We start from the raw sequence: 19,896 nt of genomic DNA, 5'->3' as shown, positions 1-19,896 counted from the left end.
CAAATGCAGTGAAGAGGAGAAGGTAAGTATAACATGTTTGCTATGTTAATTAAAACAAAAACGACTTTAACACTTTAACCACTTCAGCCCCAGAAGATTTTACCCCCTTCCTGACAAGGCCCTATTTTGCGATTCGGCACTGTGTTACTTTAACGGACAATTGCGTGGCCGTACTGCGTGGGGGTACCAGTGACATTACTACAGTAAACAGTGCTAAAAATAGGCACTGTTACTGTAATAATGCCATTGACAGGGAAGGGGTTAACCCTGTTGGTGATCAAGGGGCTAAATGTGAGCCTAGAGGAGTGCGCGCGCTCGCCCCCTAGACTCCCCAGAGTGAGCGCCGTACATGTACAGTGATTTGCCTGGAATCTGCTGCCTGCTGCAGTACATCTGCAGCGGGCGGTCGGCAAGCAGTTAAAGTGTATGTAAACCCTAACAATGAACTTCTCTCATTTGTCCCTTTTGGTCTGTTAAATATATCCAACATCCTGTGCACTCTGCCTGTGCTGCACTGAAAGTTCCTACAGGGTTGTTAACCCTGCCTAAATTATCTTCTGTGAATTACAGAAAATGTCGTGCCTATGTCATTGAGATGAGAACATGGGGAGGAGTTGTGTCGTTCAAATCTGGTGTAAGCTGCCACATTACTCTTCTATAGACACATTGAGCGTTGTCATACTAGGACAGGAAGTGCGACAATAAGAAAAAGTAGTAAAAAAAAAAAAACATATGCAGCCACTGCATCTAAGGATTAGTAAGCTTCATTTTGTTCTTGGGTTTAAGATACCCTCTAAAGACCAATTCTAGCCAAAAGTTTTACGTACTTTCGGATAAAATGGAGGAAGGTTAGAAACTGTTGGGTCATCATTGCTGCATTGGTTTTAATTATTTTATGCTCTACTGAAAGAATTGTTCTTTTTGTTGTCTGGGTCCTCATTAGAGGAATTACGAACACCCCTAAAATAAAGGAAATGATAGGAAGTCTCCTGAAAAAGGACACAGACAGCTTTAAAAAGACCACAGAATTTATAACCCTTCTACACTTCCAAAAACAAAGTTACAGCAGGAGTTGGACTTTAATGGGTGGATTCTTGGAAGAAAATTCATAGTCCAAGTGCTTTGATCTCAGCTCCTCCTAGAACTGCAAGCAGAGAAAATGTAACCCAAACAACAAAACTAGCTAGAGGGTTTGGTAACCATAAATGGATGGAAGGGTCTTGGATGTTGGCCAGTGACCTGTTGACCACCAACATTGACACATGCTGTAAATACCATGATGGTAACAAAAAAAAAAAAAAAAAAAAAAAAAACCTTTCCCTCAGCATATTTCAGTGATTAATATTAGTTCAAAAACAAATATTGTAACTAGACGATAAAAGCACAAACATTAATAGTTAGTCTAGTCCATTAATGGTTCATTCAATTACCATCTTCTAATTTAAACACTGAACACAAGTTACACTAAACATTAAGCACTGTATATATTGAATGTTCTTTCATGTCTATGCAAAGGTACTTCAAATTTTATTAATCACAGGGATTTTTTTGGGGAAAGTAAACAAAAAAAAAAAAAAGGAAAACAAATTGAATTCCTATTTAGCCTGTAATGTGCACCACCTGGAAGAGTAACCACCATGATGTAAAGGGGACATGACATCTTGAAGCCGATAAGCACAGGCTCGAACAGTCTCCATTGAAAAACCTTTTAAAAAACAGTTTTCTCTTCATGTGGTTGCATGCTTAGGATTTTTTGAACAGAACCTTAAACAAAACTAGCTCTTATTTGCTTTACATTGATCTTTATTGGCCAAACGTTTCTCTGGCTCTTGTAATGCGCCTGTAAAACTCTGAGTCACTTAATCTCCTGAGGTCTTTCTGGGCTACAGCCAGAAGAACAATTTAAAGAGGAACCAAAGCTTAAAAAAAAAAAAAAATTCAGCCTTAGTTCGACTTAAATTACCTAGGTCAGCTCAGTTCTGTTAATGAAGACAAACTATGAAGTGCTATTGCATAGAATGCAGTGTATCTATGATGTTAGACTTACAGAATTTGGTATGACTGGGATAAGGGTTCTTTTGAACCCTTTTTTAGCTTTGCATAGAGTGTGAAAGGATTGGAACTCCTGTCAAGTTTTGATTGCTACTTCTGTTCCCATCGGGGAGATTTCACTTAACTTTTTGTCCCAGAGACAACAACAGTGAGAGGAAATTTCCCAAAATGAGGCACACTCACTTATCGCACCTGCCACTCGAACAGGTGTCCCCATGATCCCACATTGTCTGGTGACAACCATAACATTTTAGATTCCCCCTTGTTTTCTGTCCTGTAAACGGTCACTTGGACATAGAAGGGATATATCCCCACATCTGGGGCACAGACTGCAACAAAAACTTGATACGTGTGCTAACTCCACCATTTTATCAGAACTCAAGAGTTTTAGTGGATCATATGCCAAAAGTGTCAGTATCATCCTTTGTAGACACCAGAACATAAGTAGGAAGGGGAATCTATTTTATTCCTTTCCTTTTTTATCCATTGCAAACAGGAGACAGCCGGAGGCAGTAAGAACTTTTTCTGCTGCCTCTAGGGGGCACTGCATGAGACAGGACACCCTCAAAACAAACTTTCTTCCTCACTAACCCCCTTTTCCACTTTGCTACACAAACATTACTCTTTATTTTTTTAAGTGATAAGATTTTGCCCCTGCCCCCCCCCCCCCCTTATGCACATCACTTGCCTAGGTGAATGATGTGCACTGTGCTCCCTGTGCCTCCTGGCACACCCGGTAAGCGGAAGTTAAAAATAAAAAAAATGGGAGGAGGTTGAAGATCAGCTTTAACTTTGCAAAAAAATAAGACAGACAGACACTCCTGTCAATGCAGATACTGAGGCAAACAAATAAAACAGGGAATTGTATTTCTATCACATAGCAACTGATCAGATTTCGTAATCAACCAGTCAATGGAAAATGACAGCTAATTGGTTGCTGCCCCATTTTACAGCGACTTTGTCCTACTTTTTGGATACATCGCAGTTTTAAAAAAAATATTAAGTTTTTTATTTTTTTCCTGCTATGAACACATTAGCTGACAAATTTCCCATCCACCCCCACTTTCCTATTAACTGTATGGTTAACTACGTGCCAAACCATCCAAACATATACTGGTATTTTCTGCAGATTTAGGTTTATTTCTCTGTTTTTGAGATCACAAGTTTTACCCAAAGTAGCTAAGGAGTGAGAAGATTAGTGAGTCATGGAAAGTGGGGGTGTTGGTGGTAAAGGACTGTCATGTTTGTGGTCTGCTCTGTTTTTACTCTCCCATAAAATCATTACCAAGCAACAAACTTTCCCAAGAACCAAAATTTTGATTTATGAATAAAAACTGCATTTTTTTCTGGAACAACACATAGGCTTGGCCAACATAGGCCTAGCACGCTAATTATAAGGCCTCATGCACACTGGACGTTATCAAAACGTCAGTAGAAAGCTGTAGCTGTAGAAGGCACTTTCAGCTTTTTTGCAGTAGCGTTTTTCAACGTCTTTTTAGCTTTTTTTTTCATAGCAAAACTAGACTCCCACGAAAGCTTATGGCTCAAAAACGTTGATAAACGCTGAGTTTTTCAGCATTTTTAAGCTTTAATCAGAGTTACTTTTGTTTTTTTTTCCCAGCCAGAAAACGCCACTGCTAAAAACTGCTGATAACAGTCTATGTGTGCATAGACACATATGATAACATGCTGGGGAGTTTACTGACTTCAGAAAAAAATGTCTGACACCAAAAACAGCAGCTGTAAAAACGTCCAGTGTGAATGAGGCCTAAAAGATTGGTTTGAAACATAGGTGTGATAAAAAAGAAGATCAAAAATAATTGGAGCTTGGGTTTTACTTACCCTTCGGCCTTTTGGACCCCGTACACCTGGAGAGCCGCGAGATCCAGGAATACCCTGCAACAAAAAATATGCTACTCATATGTAATCCAAACAAAACATGTAGCTTAATCACAAACAGTATCTATTGTTTAACCTCCTCCCATCTGGCCACTGCATTTAAACAGCTGGGTGGGAGCTTCATCGTTCTGAGTGGACGTTCCCCTAGGTCCCTCAGAACAAATGCCTGCTCGTGGTCACAGGACAGGTGCTGTGATTGGCCCTCCGGATCACGTGGTGACTGTGTCCAATCACAGCCTTCACAATGTAAACAGAGACGCCTGTCCCTGTGACAGTTCTCCCCGCTAAGCTCAGCACAGGGGGGGAGCAGTGGAATTTGCAAGATCTGTGACAGTTCTGTGTGTAAAGATGGTTTTACACACAGAGCTGTCACAGATCCCCCACAAACAGTACACCAGTACCACTGTCACCCCTGTCCCCATACACATCTGTCAGTGTCCCAATAAAACATCTGTACCAGTGCACAAAACATCTGTCAGTCCCCCATCACATCTGTACCAGTGCACAAAACATGTCAGTCCCCATCACATCTGTACCAGTGCACAAAACATCTGTCAGTCCCCCATTACATCTGTACCAGTGCACATAACATCTGCAATAGTGTACCATTGTGACAACATCTGTCAGTGTCCGCCGGTGGCTGATCAACATCTGTCAGTGAACCAGTGTCCCACCAATAGATAAATAAAACCTTCAAAGCGCCCCTGTACGAACGCACACGTTGGTCCAGTACGTAAACAGCAAAAACACCCCACATGTGAGGTATCGCCATGAACGTCAGAGCGAGAGCAATAATTCTAGTACCAGACTGCCTGTGTTACTTTAAACTGGTCACCAATAAAGGCTTATAAAGCGTCACCTATGGAGATTTTCAAATACCGAAGTTTGGCACCATTTCACTACCGTGCGCAATTTTAAAATGTGATATGTTTGGTATCTATCTACCCAGCGCAACTCCATATTTAATATTTTACCAAAAACTTGGGTATTATATTGTCTCTGTGTGCATTGAAATTTATTAAAATGTATTTATGCATTAGTGTGTAAAATTGCGTTGGAAAAAACTGCTGCGCAAAAACTTGCAAAACCCACCATTTTATTTTCCAGGGCCTCTGCTACAAAAATATATAATGTTTAGGGGTTCTAAGTAATTTTCTAGCAAAAATACAGATTTGTACTTGTAAACAAAAAGGGTCAGAAGAAGGCCTGATCTTAAAGTGGATTATGGCTGAAGGTGCTACTTGGATGTTGCACTTATCTATGTGGCCAGGCTGTGAAAAATTCGCACTTGTCTGGTATCGCCATACTCAGGAGGAGTAGCAGAATGTGTTTTGGGATGTAGTTGCAAGTATGGCAATGCCGTGTGTGAGAAATAACTTAATATGACATTTTTGTGAAAGTAAAAAATAATAATAATTTCTTAATTTTCCAAACTCGCCATGCCTCTTACTATATATTCTGGACTGTCTACTTTCCAAAAAGGGGTCATTTTGGGGGTATTTGTACTGTCTTGACATGTTAGTGCCTCAAGAAATGAGATAGGCCGTCAGTACATCAGGCGTGATCAATTTTCAGTGATTGGTACCATAGATTCTAGACTCTAACTTTGCCACAGACCAAATAATATACCCTGATTTGGGTATTTTTATCAAAGAAATGTAGCAGTATAAAATTTTCGTATACATTTAAGAGGAGAAATTACTTATTTGCAAAATTGAATAACAGAAACAAAGAAAAACTCATTTTTGTTTTCTAAATTTTCGGTCTTTTTTAATTTGTAGTGCAAAAAAAAACTCCAGTGGTGAATAAATACCACCAAAAGAAAGCTATATTTGCGTGAAAAAAAAAAGATAATTTAATTTCGGTATAGTGTTGTATGACTGTGTAATTGTCATTCAAATTTAAGAGCTCTGAAAATTGGCCTGGAAAGGAAGGGGGTCAAAGTACCCAGCATTGAGGTGGTTAAAGGAATATCACTACCCCCTATTAAATATGTACTTTTAGAAATCATTGCTAACATTTTTTACACTCGATCATTGGTTTTGAGTTTTTGCTGGTGTAAAGTTTCTCTTAGCTTTAAGGTGGTTGTAAACCTCTGAAATGAACAAAGCATATAGTGTGCATTTGCCCCAATTAAAAGCACCAAGTGTGATTTCTGTCTGCTTTCTACCCCCTCTGCTTTCTACATTATTCACTTCTGACAGCACAGCAACCTAGGAGATTGTCTGCCACCCCTCCAGCACACAGAAGGTGACTGACAGCATCTGTTGTTGTATGTATCCCTAGGAGACTGTGTAGAAGGGGTGTGTTGTTTCCCTCTACTAAGGTCTCAGATTACATTCAGCTCTCCTCACTATGCTGTGCAATGTGTGACAAAACTGGATTTGTGACTTACCGTAAAATCCTTTTCTCTGAAGTCCATTGACTTCTTAGCCATTGGGTTATGCTCCTCCCTTCAGGAATAGGAAACTAGGCAGGAAAAAGCTTTCACCACGACTTTGGGGCTGTCCCTGCAGGCATAACCCCACACACTCTGCTACAGCCCTCAGTTTCGTTGCAAGCAGTGTTTTAGAAGACAACAACCCCATTCCACTCATAATAAGAGAGGTGGATGCTGCGTCTGTCAATAAACTTCAGAGAAAATTATTTTACGGTAAGTCAAAAATACAGTTTTCTCTATCGTTCATTGACAGACGCAGCTTCATATCTTAGCCATTGGGACATTCCACATTTTCATGAGGGGTGGGAAAAACAACGCAAAGAAGAACGTAATTCCCCAAAGGCTAAACTTAGCCAAAACGATAACAAGGAGCTCAACCAGGAACAACTGGAGCTCACCTAAAAAAACATACACCCTCAAAGAGAAAAAAAGATATCTTTTAAACAGCAGCTTGCAAAACCTTGCGGTCAAAAGAGGCATCCGAAGATGTCAACACATCTATCTTGTAGCATTTTGTAAACGTGTGCACTGACGACCAAGTTGCCGCAGAAGTGATAGCCACCAAAAAGGCAACCTTCTGAGATAATGTAAGCAGGGGAATCTCCCTAATGTTCTCAAAAGAAAGTTTTTGAAGAACCGACAACACCAAATTCAGATCCCACGGAGGTAACGGGGATCGTCTCGGAGGCGCTATATGACGCACCCCCTGAATAAAGGTGTGAATCAGGGCATGTGTAGCTATAAAGGACATTGGACACTTGGCCTTTGAAAGTGCCCAAAGCCAAATGCTGTTCAACCCCTTTTTGAAGAAAGGTCAAAACCCTAGCTAACGAAAACAGGCGAAGGTGCACTTTCAATGATTCACACCATGAAATGTACGATTTCCACGTATGATGATATATCTCTTCCTGGAAGTAGACTTCCTGGCCTTCAACAGTTTAGGAATCACAAAGAGTCAGAAAGACCTATATCCTTCAATACCTGGCTTTCAACAGCCACGCCGTTAAAGCCAGCGACTGTAAAGCAGGATGGAAGATCAACCATTGAGACAGCAGATCTTCCCTGAGAGGAAACCTCCAAGGAGCATCGGCGACCAACCTTACCGGGTCTGCATACCAAGACCAGCAGGGCCAGTCTGGGGCCACCAGAATGACCGAAATCCCTTCCACCTCTATTCTGCGCAGCAGCATCGGCAGGAGTTTCAGCGGAGGGAACGCATAGATCAGCCAATACTGACCCCAAGGAGCCACCAGTGCATCTGTGGCATCGGGTAGAGGATCACTTGACCTGGCCACAAACCTCTGAACCTTCTTGTTGAGTCGAGAAGCAAACAGGTCAACATTGGGTGTCCCCCACCAGACATACAGGAGGTGAAACACCTCCGGGAGCAAGGACCACTCCCCCTGATCCAACACCTGATGACTCAGGTAATCTGCCTGTTAGTTCTCCACCCCTGGGATGTGCACAGCAGAAAGAGCTGGGACAAACTTGCCCGCCCAATCCAGAATCTCAGCCACCTCCCGGGCTGCCAAGACACTCTTGATGCCCCCTTGATGATTGATATACACCATGGCCGTGGCATTGTCCGTTTGAATCCGGACCAGGAAACCTTGTAGACAAGCCGTCCAATGACTCAGGCAAAGCGTTATCGCTCTGAGCTCCAAGATATTTATCGGCAGCTTGAACTCTTCTAACGTCCAGGAACCCTGGGCGGAGAGTTTCCCCAGCACTCCTCCCCTACCTGACAGGCTGGCTTCCGTGGTAACCACCGTCCAATACAACGGCAGGAAAGACTTGCCTTGGCGAAGTGCTGATGAGAGAAGCCACCACAGAAGATCAGACTTTGTGTTGCGAATCAACCGAATAAAAAGTATCCAAGGATTTTTAAAGTTTCTTGCACTGAAACTATAAGTGCTTCCCCCAATGCACTTTCCTGCTCAGCAGCTGAGGAGGACAGTTCCTCTTCGCCATCAGAATGCGATGACACAGAGCCACCAGGGTGGGGTGCGTCTGCGGTGGCCACATCTGCCTCTGAATCTGAAGATAGAACAGAGGGAAGCGAAAGCAAAGGGCGCTTACGGCTAGTGTTACTTTTTAACACTAAATCCAATTTTGACACTAGGCTTTCCAAAACTGCTGTAAGAGTTGACAGGGGCTGCGACCCAGAAGGTTCCGCAGTCACACTGAGGGGGTCTGTAGGTGAAATTTTGTTCTGGGACTCCATTTACACTACATTTAAAAAGATGTAGTATCACTTTAAAAAAGTCAGAAAAATGTGATCGCACTGCTGCGCTGACGGTACAGCAAGTCCCAGTCTAACATAGTCTGTTAGCAGTGTGTGTGAGGAAACCCACAAAAGGAGGCTTGCAGAAAATCTGTACAGAAGAAAGAATGATCTGACACAGGAAGTGAAAGCAACATGCCTAGAGCGTCTGATGCCTGCCTATGCTGTCCAGCACCGTGGACCATAAGAAAATGGCAGCCCCATGTGGGGAAGATTTAGAAAATGGCTTCCCATACATTACAATGAGGGATTCTGACATTAATGCAGGGCAAGTCTACAGCAAAATGGAAGCCCCCACAGCGCACCATACGGTCTCCAGGACCCCCGGGGAGGTTAGCAAATGAAGGCATCGGGTGGTCCCCAGGAGAGGACCCAACCAGAGAAAACGCCCTCCCTCCCTCCCCACAGAACCCCCGCAGCGGCCGCAATATGTCCACCCCCAAAGGTAGGAACCTGTATTGGAAGGGGGGGGGGGGGAGCTAAGAGGAGGGGGCCTTGTATACCCGAGAGGCCAGGGGGACCGAGGGATACCCGAGGGTCCGACTATTCCATGGAGGGGGCCCATGTCCACCCCGAGACCGCCAGAGAATTGGGGGACACTTACTCACCATACCACGGAATCAGGTGGGCGCCACTCCAAACAGTCTACCTCCTGCCCGGGATGGGGGTGCTGCTAGCCAAAGGGTATGCTGCAACTCAGGGCGTTCCAGGTCGTTCGCATCTCAGCAAGACGGTCCACTCGCGGGTTGGCCCATATCCATCGAGGCTCTGTCGTGGTGAGGCCTAATGCTGGACTATAACCCGCTCACGCTCGCTGGCCAGGCTGGGAGACCTTAAGGATCTAAAATATCCAGTTCGAAACCCAGCCGGCTGTTGCTTGTAGATGTCCAGGAACTCTACTTAAAGAATAAATTGCAAAAAAAGGTTTCCCAACAAATAACAGCTAAGACCAAGGTCCCAGCAGGGAACTAGGTCCTACGCCTAAACTAGGCAGAAAAAAACTGAGGACTGTAGCAGAGTGTGGGGTTATGCCTGCAGGGACAGTCCTATAGGCGTGGTGAAAGCCTTTTCCTGCCTAGTGTCCTATTCCTGAAGGGAGGAGCATAACCCGATGGCTAAGAAGATATGAAGCTGCGTCTGTTAATAAATGATAGAGAAATCCCCACCCCCTGCCTTCTGGAGCTGAGAAAAAGCCTTTGATCTGTGTGTTTAAGGCTGTAGGGAAGAAAGTGCTGCAAATAAACAGGTACAGCTTATGTAGGAGGCTTTGTTCAATCTCTGTGTATCACGTGGAGCCAGTCACTTCAGTGGGTAAATGTAAGGGTTCACAGCCACTTCAAACTTTCTGAGACTGACAAGGTGAACAATAGTGCCAAAATATTTAAAGAGGAACTTCACGCTTCCCCCCACACTTATATTTTTTAAAATCTCGCTTACCTGATTCTGGGTTGTTCTTAATTCAGATACTTACCCACCTAGTGAATCCAGCATTGTTCCACTGCGATCTGCTTCCCTACTGTCACCTCTCAGGTCACACACCGCCATCTTACCCTGTGACCTCATGAGGAGGTGGCGCTGTCTCTAACTGGTCCAGGCAGCTGCCTCCCAATCACATGCAGTTAGAGCTCCCCTCCTCCTTCCCTGCATAGAAGCAGATATCTTCTGGGATACCTTTGCAGGGAGAAGAAACGGCACAGTGGTGTAGTGGTTAGCACTTTCACCTAGCAGCAAGAGGGTCGCTGGTTCGAATCCCAACCACGACACTACCTGACTGGAGTTTGCATGTTCTCCCTGTGCCTGCGTGGGTTTCCTCCCACACTCCAAAGACATGCTGGTAGGTTAATTGGATCCTGTATAAAAAAAATTGCCCCTACTGTGCAGACATGTGAGTTAGGGACCTTAGATTGTAAGCTCCTGGAGGGCAGGGATTGATGTGAATGTGCAATGTATATGTAAAGCGCTGCGTAAATTGACAGCGCTATATAAGTACCTGAAATAATAATAATATCGCTGTTGTTCTGTGTTTGTAAACACATAACTCTATGCTGTGGTTGGACAGTTGCCAATCAGCAGGTTTCGGCCAAAATTAGTGGCTGAAACCTGCTGACAAACTTGTGGTGTGTCCAACCCAGAAGAAAGCCGTCAAAATACATGTACATTGCCATGTCTGCACATGCCTCCTGCTTGCTGTAGATTTACTGTAAAAGGGTCGGCAAGTGTTTTTAAAAGGTAACCTAATTTTATTCCCTAGACAAAGTCGCATTAACCTGATCTTTCCAGGTTATGAAGTTGTGAGATAGGGAAAACAGAAATTGTGTCATTCGTTTTCTGGCGATAAATAAAAGTCTGGTGGCTAAACAATAATTTCAGCTGCGTGCACCTCCTCGTTCAGTGTACCTAGTGTATAAATCTTAGAACCAAGAGGGATAGGAATCCGCAGCACCACAGATAAAGCTTGGAACACCTCTACCTAAGAGTGGACCAGTTTGGGACAACGCAACAGAAAATAAATGAGAGTCCCTGGGCTGCAGCCACACTTGGGATAGTAAGGGTTATCTCTCCTTCCCCACTTACAAAGTTTTTTTTGGGTATCTTATATATTCTACTATTGGTGAATAATTTCTGAGTTTTTGTATATGGGGGCTGAAAACAATACTTGAGGGAGCACAACCTTTAATTGATATATCTCTGTACCATCAACCAATCCATATTCACAAGTTTACAGGCATCAACACTGACAGAGAGTACTAAATAGTACTACAATACTAAATTCTTGTGGCAACCTCTCTGCACCGCCACATTGGCACAAGTATACAGAACATTTTGATGAGGGACCTTTTTACAACCTGATTTCAGAGACAAAGTGGCAAAATACATGGAACAAATAAAAAGATGTAGTAAAAACCTTATCAAGAAACTTACCGGAGGCCCAGGTGGACCTGGAGTACCCGGAGGCCCTGGATTGCCAGTATGACCCTGCAACAAAAAACAGAAATTGAGTGTTGCTACATAGCATTCATATAGGTGACAAACCCCTCTGATGTGCCAGGATACAGCAGAAGTATCTGTGTATAAAAAGTGTTGATTGAAATTTAGACCACAGATCATATCATCAGTTTTATACCCTAAAGTGAGCTTATGACCAGACTATGAGCATTCAACTATTTACATATTCTTAACCAGCAGCAAATAAAATTTAAAGCACGCCCTAACTGACCTCTGTAGTTGCAGACAGAGTTGAGCAAATGATTCTCAAATTCCACAGAAAAAGCACAGAAGTTGTTTTCCAAGTTTGTTCAGCTCACACTGCTCTCCTCTCCCAGAGCTTATTAGAGATTAGAAAGTAGAAAGACTGCTGAGTCACTGCTGGGAGGAGAAGCAGGGGGAGTTGAGCTGCTTAGTCACTCCTGGGGAAGGGCGAACATGGGGGACTGAGCTTGCCTAGACAACCAGTTCAGTGTTCCTGTTGTGAACTTTGCGCCACTGTGCTTGCAGGTACCAAAGTCTTGTTTACAAAATTATTTACTGCTTTTAGGAATATATAAATGTCCACAGGCAGGCCACAAGTACACTTTAACCCTTTTGCTGCCAGGCCCTGTGCTCCACTTTTAACCGCTTCCGGACCGTCCGCAGCAGATATACTGCGGCAGGCAGCTCCTCCTGTGTGAACCGACGTGGGGTTATGTCGGTTGCGCGCCTGCAGCTAGGGGGCGAGCACACGCCTGCGCGCTCCCGCCCCCACTCGACAGCGGGGACTCCAATGCACAGGGCAGGCAGCTCCGATTGCCGCCTGCCACCCGCGATTGCTCCCAGGTGAGAGAGAAGAACGGTCAGCTGCTGTAAACAGAATGTGAAAAATCTTTTTTTTTCAGAATTGTCGCTCTTTTTTTTGTTTATAGCGCAAAAAAAAAAAATCGCAGAAGTGATCAAATATCACCAAAAGAAAGCTCTATTTGTGGGGGGGGGGGGAAGGACATCAATTTTATTGGGGCACAGCGTCGCACGACCGTTAAAGTAACGCAGTGCCGAATCGCAAAAAATGGCCTGGTCATTAAGGGGGCAAATCCTTCCGTCCAGAAGTGGTTAAACTTAGCTGGCCAGGCCATTTTTGCAATTTTTCCATTGCTTTTTTATTTTTCCTTTATAGCATTCAGAGTTTGTTAAAGACCTCCCAAACCATATATTTTGTGAAAACACATGACCAGTAGAATACAAATAAGGTGCTACTGATTTTAACGCCCTGCGATATTTGCACAAATGTTTATCAAAACTATATATTCGCTATAAACTAAACTAAATTCATTATTTGCAGATATAAACACAGCAAATTCCACAAAATTCCTGCTAAATTTCTACTACATATAAAAGCCTTATCTGTATTAAATTAATAAATAACAAATATTTGTAATTTTTAAATTACGCCTTTTTACAAAATGGTGAAAATTGAACGTAAGCAAAAATGTAAATAACCACATTTCTCTAAAAATCTGAAGGTTTTCGTTGTTCCCTTAGTTTTCAGAGTTTGTTAAAGACCCTCAAACCATATATATTTTCTGAAAGAATAGGACCAGTAGAATTAAAAGTGCTACTGATTTTTAAGGCCCTCACGATATTTGCCAATGTTTACCAAATCAATATTTTCGCTAAGAATTCCCTAAAATCATTTATAGCAGCCACAAACACAGCAGATTTTACAAAATTCCGGCTAAATATAAAAGCTAAACCTGTATTGAGTTAATAAATAACAAATATTTGTACATTTTAAATTGCGCCTTTTTTGAAAATAGTGAAAATCGGATGTACGAAAAAATGTCTCTAAAAATCTGGAGGTTTTTCTTTTTTCAGTTACAGCTTTGAGAGTTTATAAAAGACCCGCCAAACCATATATTTTCTGAAAGCACATGGCCAGTAGAATAAAAATAACATGCTACTGATTTTTAAGGCACCGCGATTACTTGCGCAAATGTTTATCAAACCAATATTTTCACTAAAATCATTAACAGTGTCAAAATGTACAAAATTCCTACTAAATATAGAATTTAAAACTGTACTGAATAAATAACAAATATTTGTACATTTTAAATGGCACCTTTTTGTGAAATAGTTAAAACTGAATGTACTCAAAACTGTAAATAAAAACAATTTACTCTAAAAATCCAGAGGTTACCTTATGTTTCAGTTACAGCTTTCAGAATTTGAAAAGTCCCCTCAGGCTCAGTTCAAACTGGTGCGATGCGGGAAACCCTGCAAATCCAGTGCAGGTTCCCGCACTGCACCTGAATCCCTGGCAGTTCCCACTTCCCTCTGCGAACTGCTGCGGGTGTCAATACAAAGTTAATGACACCCCCAGATCGGTTGCGAACTGTGATTTGGTACAGTAATTGAATTGCATGGGTGTAAACACCCATGCGATCCGATTCTAGTGAGGACAAAATAAAAAGGGTCCTGCATGAGTTTGGTCCTATGCGATGCAAATTCAGCCATACAGTTTGTATGGCTGAATTCGCGTCACACAAACATTGCATGTGATCTGCACAGCAATGTGGTGCGAATCAGATGCGACGTCTGGCATCGCACCAGTGTGAACCGGCCCTCAAACCAGACATTTTCTGCAAGCAAATAACCTGTAGAATTGTGGGCCCCACAATAATTGCGCAAATGTTCATCATATCGCTATTTTCACTAAAAATACACTAAAATCATTAATAGTGCACATAAACACAGCATAACTTGCAAACTTCCTCCTAAATTACTCATCATGTGGCATACTAAAAGTGTAAGCCCATGGAGGACCATGTTTACCCGCACAGGGATGCATAGGTGTTCCCTGCATCCCTGTACAGGCAGTGCCATTTATGTCAATTGGGATGCAATGGCTGCACAGGCATAGCTGCCGTTCCCAATCTGACATCCGTGTGGGTACACGACCCCAAACACAGACAGTCTGAGCTCAGGGACATGCACGTGGATCTACATTAATGTCAAATTGGAAGCAACGGCTCTGTTCCTGCAGTTACTACATCCCAAATGGCATCAATGGGACTGCCTGCACAGAGATGCATGGAACACCTGTTCATCCCTGTAAAGGTACGCTGTGTATGCCCGGTGTGAACAAGGCCTTAGGCCCCTTTCACACAAGCAGACTGATCTGGGCGCAATCGGACCACCCATTGTTTTCTATGGAGAGGCTGATGTAAATGGACATTTGTCCATTTACACCCGCCTGCATCTAATCCACTAAAAACAGACGGATGGGGATCCCATTCCCCATCTATCTAGCAGATCGAAACAGATGGAAATGGGCAGGAGGTCTGTTTCCATCCGACTGCCCCATAGAGAACAGTGGGCTGTGTCTGTGTCCGCTCTGCATTAGCATTGGACCTGTCATTCGCCTGCTCAGTGGGAATCAGCAGAGAGACCCCTCGCTGAGCAGCCGGATCTGACTCACAGAGTCCTCTCCATGTTTTTATTTTTTTGCTTTTTTAATTCTTTTTACTTTCTTTTTTAAAATTTCTTTACAAATATATATATCCCGTCTGCAGTACTTTACATGAATGAATAGGGAATTTGTATAGAGGCTCCTTATCCATTCATGAACTGTCAGTCTGACAAATAGTAAACTCTCGGTTTACTATGACCAGCGATGGCTGCCTCGGCCCACTGTACTACAGGGAGGGGGCTGCTAAACACATGTTTAGCAAGCCCCCCCAAGCCCCAGCTTCACCAGCACCCCCCACCCGCTTAGCATGACAGCTGGCCAGACACAGTGCCGGTCAGCAGCTGCAGGCCGCAAGAGGGAAAGGGAGGGAGGGATGGAGGGAGGGATGGATGGGGGGCTGCAGTGGGGGGGAAATCGGCCTGCCAGGGGGACATTATGGGATCCCACCCAATTCTCAGCAGCAACTAAAGCTGGCGGGAGCAGCAGGGAAGGGATGCCGGCTTCTAAAGGTAGCTGCAGGGGATCGGGTGTGTGTGTGGGGGGTGAATCAGTGCTAGGGGGAGAAGGGAATAAGAAAGGAGGGTGGGGTGAGATGTTTTAGGTGACAGGGAGCGGAGGGAGGCGGAGAAGCTGGGGACAGGAAAGCAGGAGCATGGGGAGGGCACATTTTAGGGTAATAACTCTGATCCGCAGATTGTAATCCGCTGATCAGAGTTAAAGAATTGTGCAGCAGAGACTGCTGAAGTGACCATGAGCTTTTAGAAGAGGGAAAAAGTAGGCCGGCTGCAAGCAGTGCTGTCGGTCTGTAGCTGTAGGGACCTGGCAGTAAAATGGTTAAAGTACATTTTTCTGGTTGAGCTATTGTATGTTTCTCAATGCACAGAGCACATGATGAAAATGCACAAGCAGTGGTTGTACAGTCAGAGCAATTATTGGGAAGAGATTTTAGTGTTTTTAAATGTTAGAAAGATTCAGCTATACTAAGGGAGAGAAGAAACCAAATGTATAAAAGAAAATGTAATTGTCATAGGGGCCTCAAACATTTGTGACTTTTTACAGAAAGGGTTTGACACAACTGGTAGACTTCATTTCTTGTTGCTGCATTTCAGAAGATTGCTCCTAAACTGATATATTTATTGTCAAAAATCAAGCTAAAGGCTTTACTTCACCTTATAGCTTGAAGCAAAACTGTGATTTGCTTCTGCAGGCCAAGGCAAAGAGTGGACTTTAATGGCAGCCTCACATGCAATACTATTTTCTTTTACTTCACTCCCCTACCCCAGTGCAGAAAATACCCTGTATTTCATGGTGGAGTCTGTGTCTTATTCTCCTCCCCTCCCAGGTGCTTGGCAACTGACCAGTAAGGAGCCTAGCGCTGTTGGTTGTAGTAAACACAGTCCTCAGTCCTGTGTTCGCTCCAAGTCCAAGACTTGCCCTTGTTTCCGATAGCTGAATGAAATGGCGGAGGAGCGAAGAAAAGAGAAGTATGTGCAGCCGGAGGGGCCAACATTAATGTGAACCTGTTACTTTGCCCTGCATGGACAAAGCACAGGTGCACCTTAAAGTCAAATCAGTAAACTGCTATCTTATCCAGCAAACACTGAAATAGTGCTAAAAATAGAGTGAAGTCCACACAACTGACCTCAGGACTACCCCACAGCTATGCCTGGATAAAAGTCTTGTTCCCTGTATGCATCTGAAGGCTTAATTTCTAGTTTTGATGTGAAGTTACCTTTAATCCGGTTCAAAGGGGAAACAGAAGCATAAGGAGACATATGTTCTGTCCTGTGGGATTTCATTGATAATATGGCTCCTGGCTAAGCGCTAATGGTGTTTAACAAAATGGATACATTCACTGCAATAATTTGGTGGAATGCTATTTTTTAAATACACCCTACGGCTCATCCATAGCCTTTGAAAGAGGCAGCTTTAAATAGCACATTTCAGTAAAGGCCTTGTGCATGCAGGAAATACTTGGTTCTAATACACATAAACAGACTGGGCGGGGGGAAAAAAGCCAGGGTAATTATGGTAAACAGTAGCCCCTGTAATATTCAAACAGAGCAGACGTCAGGGCACATAGGTATTCAACCGCACTAGAAAAATACACTCCCCTTAAGCAAACACCGAAAGCTAAACACACAAGGCAAGAACTATCCAAACACAGGTACAGACCCCTCTCTGAGAGGGAATCCAATCAAGCACATGGCTACTGGAGAGAAAATGACAGCAGTGACACCGGCTACACCTACACGTGAATTTCCCAGCATACACTTGTGGTTAGCATATGCAAACCTCATGGCTACTAAGCTGGCAAAAGCTGAGGTCTGGGCTTGAACCTGTATCTTACCCAAATTCCCTTTTAAGATTCTATTTTTAATTTGTGCTCTGCATTTTATTTAAAATTACGTAAGTCGCTCAGTGAGTGGCCATAAATTAGCTTCTATTTTGTTGAAGCATAACATTTCCAGAAGGCACTTTGAACTCTGGTCTCTTATGTTAGTGTTCACTAGTTACCAATAGATTACAATACCTGTACTTGACAATACTACAAATGCTGTGCCAATAAAGAATATATATGGCTGGTGGTTGTTCAGGTTTAGGTGCGGTAGTTTCCACGACCTACTTTAGCTATTTCTGTACCAACAACAACTGTTGCCAGCTGGTGTGGCACACTACAGTCTCTGTCTCTAACTAGAGATGGTGGAATGAATACTTACCGTCGATCCCTTTTCTCCTGGCGGACCTGGAGCCCCAATGCTGCCACGGTCACCCTAATAGAAAGAGCAGGACTGATTACGGGTTCAGTTATGTACACATGTATTCCAGACAGACATGAAGAAGCATAGTGAGATATCACAATTCATATTTAGTAGTTGCAATACCTTCTGACTACTGTATAAAAATACTAAATAACAAAATAACAGTGTGGATAATAATTAACATTTATTTACATTGTCTTACCTTTTCACCCGGAATTCCTGGCTCCCCAACAGGACCAATAAATCCTGGAGGGCCCTAAATAATAAGAAATGTCTCTTGTTTACTGTTTTAAAAACAAACCAGGCTTTTTTTTTTTATGATCTGGTCTTGCAAAAATTGGATTTTTGACTTACCGTAAAATGCATTTCTCTCATGTTCATTGACGGACACAGCTCTTGATATAACCATACTGCCCCTTATAGGAGTAGGACACAAGGCAGAAAATAATTCTGGCTACATACATGGGCAGTCCCAGGGTGTATACTCCCTCTCCCTGCTATAGCCACTTAGTTTTGTTACAAGCAGTGTCAGGGGAATTATAACGCCACAGATGGGTGGGTGCTGTTGTCCGTCAATGAACATCAGAGAAATGGATTTTACGGTAAGTCAAAAAATCCCATTTTCTCTTTCGTTCATTAACGGACATTGGGACATCCCAAAAGCAAATGAGGTGTGGGAAAAAACAAAAAAAATCCCAAGGCTAAACATTAGCCAACCAGGCAACAGGAGCTCAACCAAATAACTGGAGCCCACCTGAAAAACAAAATACACCCTCAAAGAGGATTAGGTCCTCCAAACAGCAGCCTGCAAAACCTTGCGGCCAAAAGAAGCATCCGCAGATGCCAACACATCCACACAAAACTTTGTAAAATTGTGCACCGAAGACCAGGTGGATACCTTGCAAACTTGCACCACTGACGCCTGATGACGGAAAGCCCAGGAGGCACTAAGCGCCCTAGTATAGTGCGCCTTTACAGGGAAAAGGAGGAACCTGACCCCTGATGAAATAGGCCTGAACCACCGTCTGTCTGATCCATCTGGAAATGGTCGCAGAGGAAGTGGAAAATCCTTTTCGAGGTTCATTCGTGAGCAAAAAGAGAAAGTTCGACTTCCTGAAAGACTCCATAGCTGCCAGATACACCCCAATTGCCCAGACCACATCCAAGGCAATTTCCTTTGGATGTTTAAGCCTGGGACACAGGGATGGCAACACAATGTCTTCATTCAAATAAAAATCAGAGACAACCTTTGGAAGGAACGAAAGACAGGGGCAAAGAACCACCTTGTCCCTGTAAATCACCAGGTAAGGTGGACGACAGGATAAAGCCGCCAGTTCCGACACCCTGTGCGCAGAAGTGATAAGTACTAAAAAGGCCACCTTCTGAGACAGCATGAACAGGGGAATCTCCTGAAAAAGGGAGGCTTCTGTAGAGCTGAAAGCACCAAATTAGGATCCCAAGGTGGCAACGGAGCCTGCACTGGAGGAACCAAATGTCGGACACCCTGAAGAAAGGTACGCACCAGGGAGTGTGTGGCCAAAGGTCGTTGGAAGAAGACCGCCAAAGCCGACACCTGGCCCTTAATGGTACATAAGGCCAATTTCTGTTCAACCCCCTGTTGAAGGAAGGTCAAGATCTGAGCTAACGAAAAGGAGCGCAGAAGAAACCCAAGAGACTCACACCACATAATGTACATCTTCCACGTACGATGGTAGATCTTCTAAATTTCCTAGCTTTCAACAGTGTAGGAATCACCGACTCAGATAAAACCCCATCCTTCAGCACCTGGCATTGGAAAGCCAAGACGTCAAAGCCAGCAACTGTAAAGAAGGATGGAAGATCGGGCCTTGGGACACCAGATCCTCCCTGAGAGGAAGCTGCCAAGGAACGTCAGCAATCAGCCCCATCATATCAGCGTACCAAGCCTGGCGAGGCCAGCCCGGAGCCACTAAGATAACCGGAATCCCTTCTGCCTCGATCCTGCGTAAAAGTCTTGGCAGAAGCTTGAAAGGAGGGAAGG

At 43.6% G+C, this 19,896-nt stretch overlaps 1 protein-coding gene across 1 annotated transcript in view; it reads right to left on the bottom strand.

The window, feature by feature from the left end:
- The window catches only part of COL27A1 (collagen type XXVII alpha 1 chain), a 582,809-nt gene that overhangs the window by 235,485 nt on the left and 327,428 nt on the right, over positions 1-19,896 (bottom strand). Inside the window, exons 25-28 of the mRNA XM_082264626.1 lie at positions 18,079-18,132; positions 17,835-17,888; positions 11,598-11,651; positions 3,895-3,948 (exon numbers count right to left, since the gene is read on the bottom strand). Of these exons, the coding sequence (XP_082120752.1) occupies positions 3,895-3,948; positions 11,598-11,651; positions 17,835-17,888; positions 18,079-18,132 (216 nt within the window). The remainder of the gene's footprint in view (positions 1-3,894; positions 3,949-11,597; positions 11,652-17,834; positions 17,889-18,078; positions 18,133-19,896) is intronic.

Source organism: Pelophylax lessonae (assembly GCF_965119305.1).
Source record: "Pelophylax lessonae genome assembly, chromosome: 7".
Classification (NCBI taxonomy): Eukaryota; Metazoa; Chordata; class Amphibia; order Anura; family Ranidae; genus Pelophylax; species Pelophylax lessonae.
The sequence above is the reverse complement of the archived record's forward strand: the minus strand, read 5'-3'. Positions and strand labels throughout refer to the sequence as shown.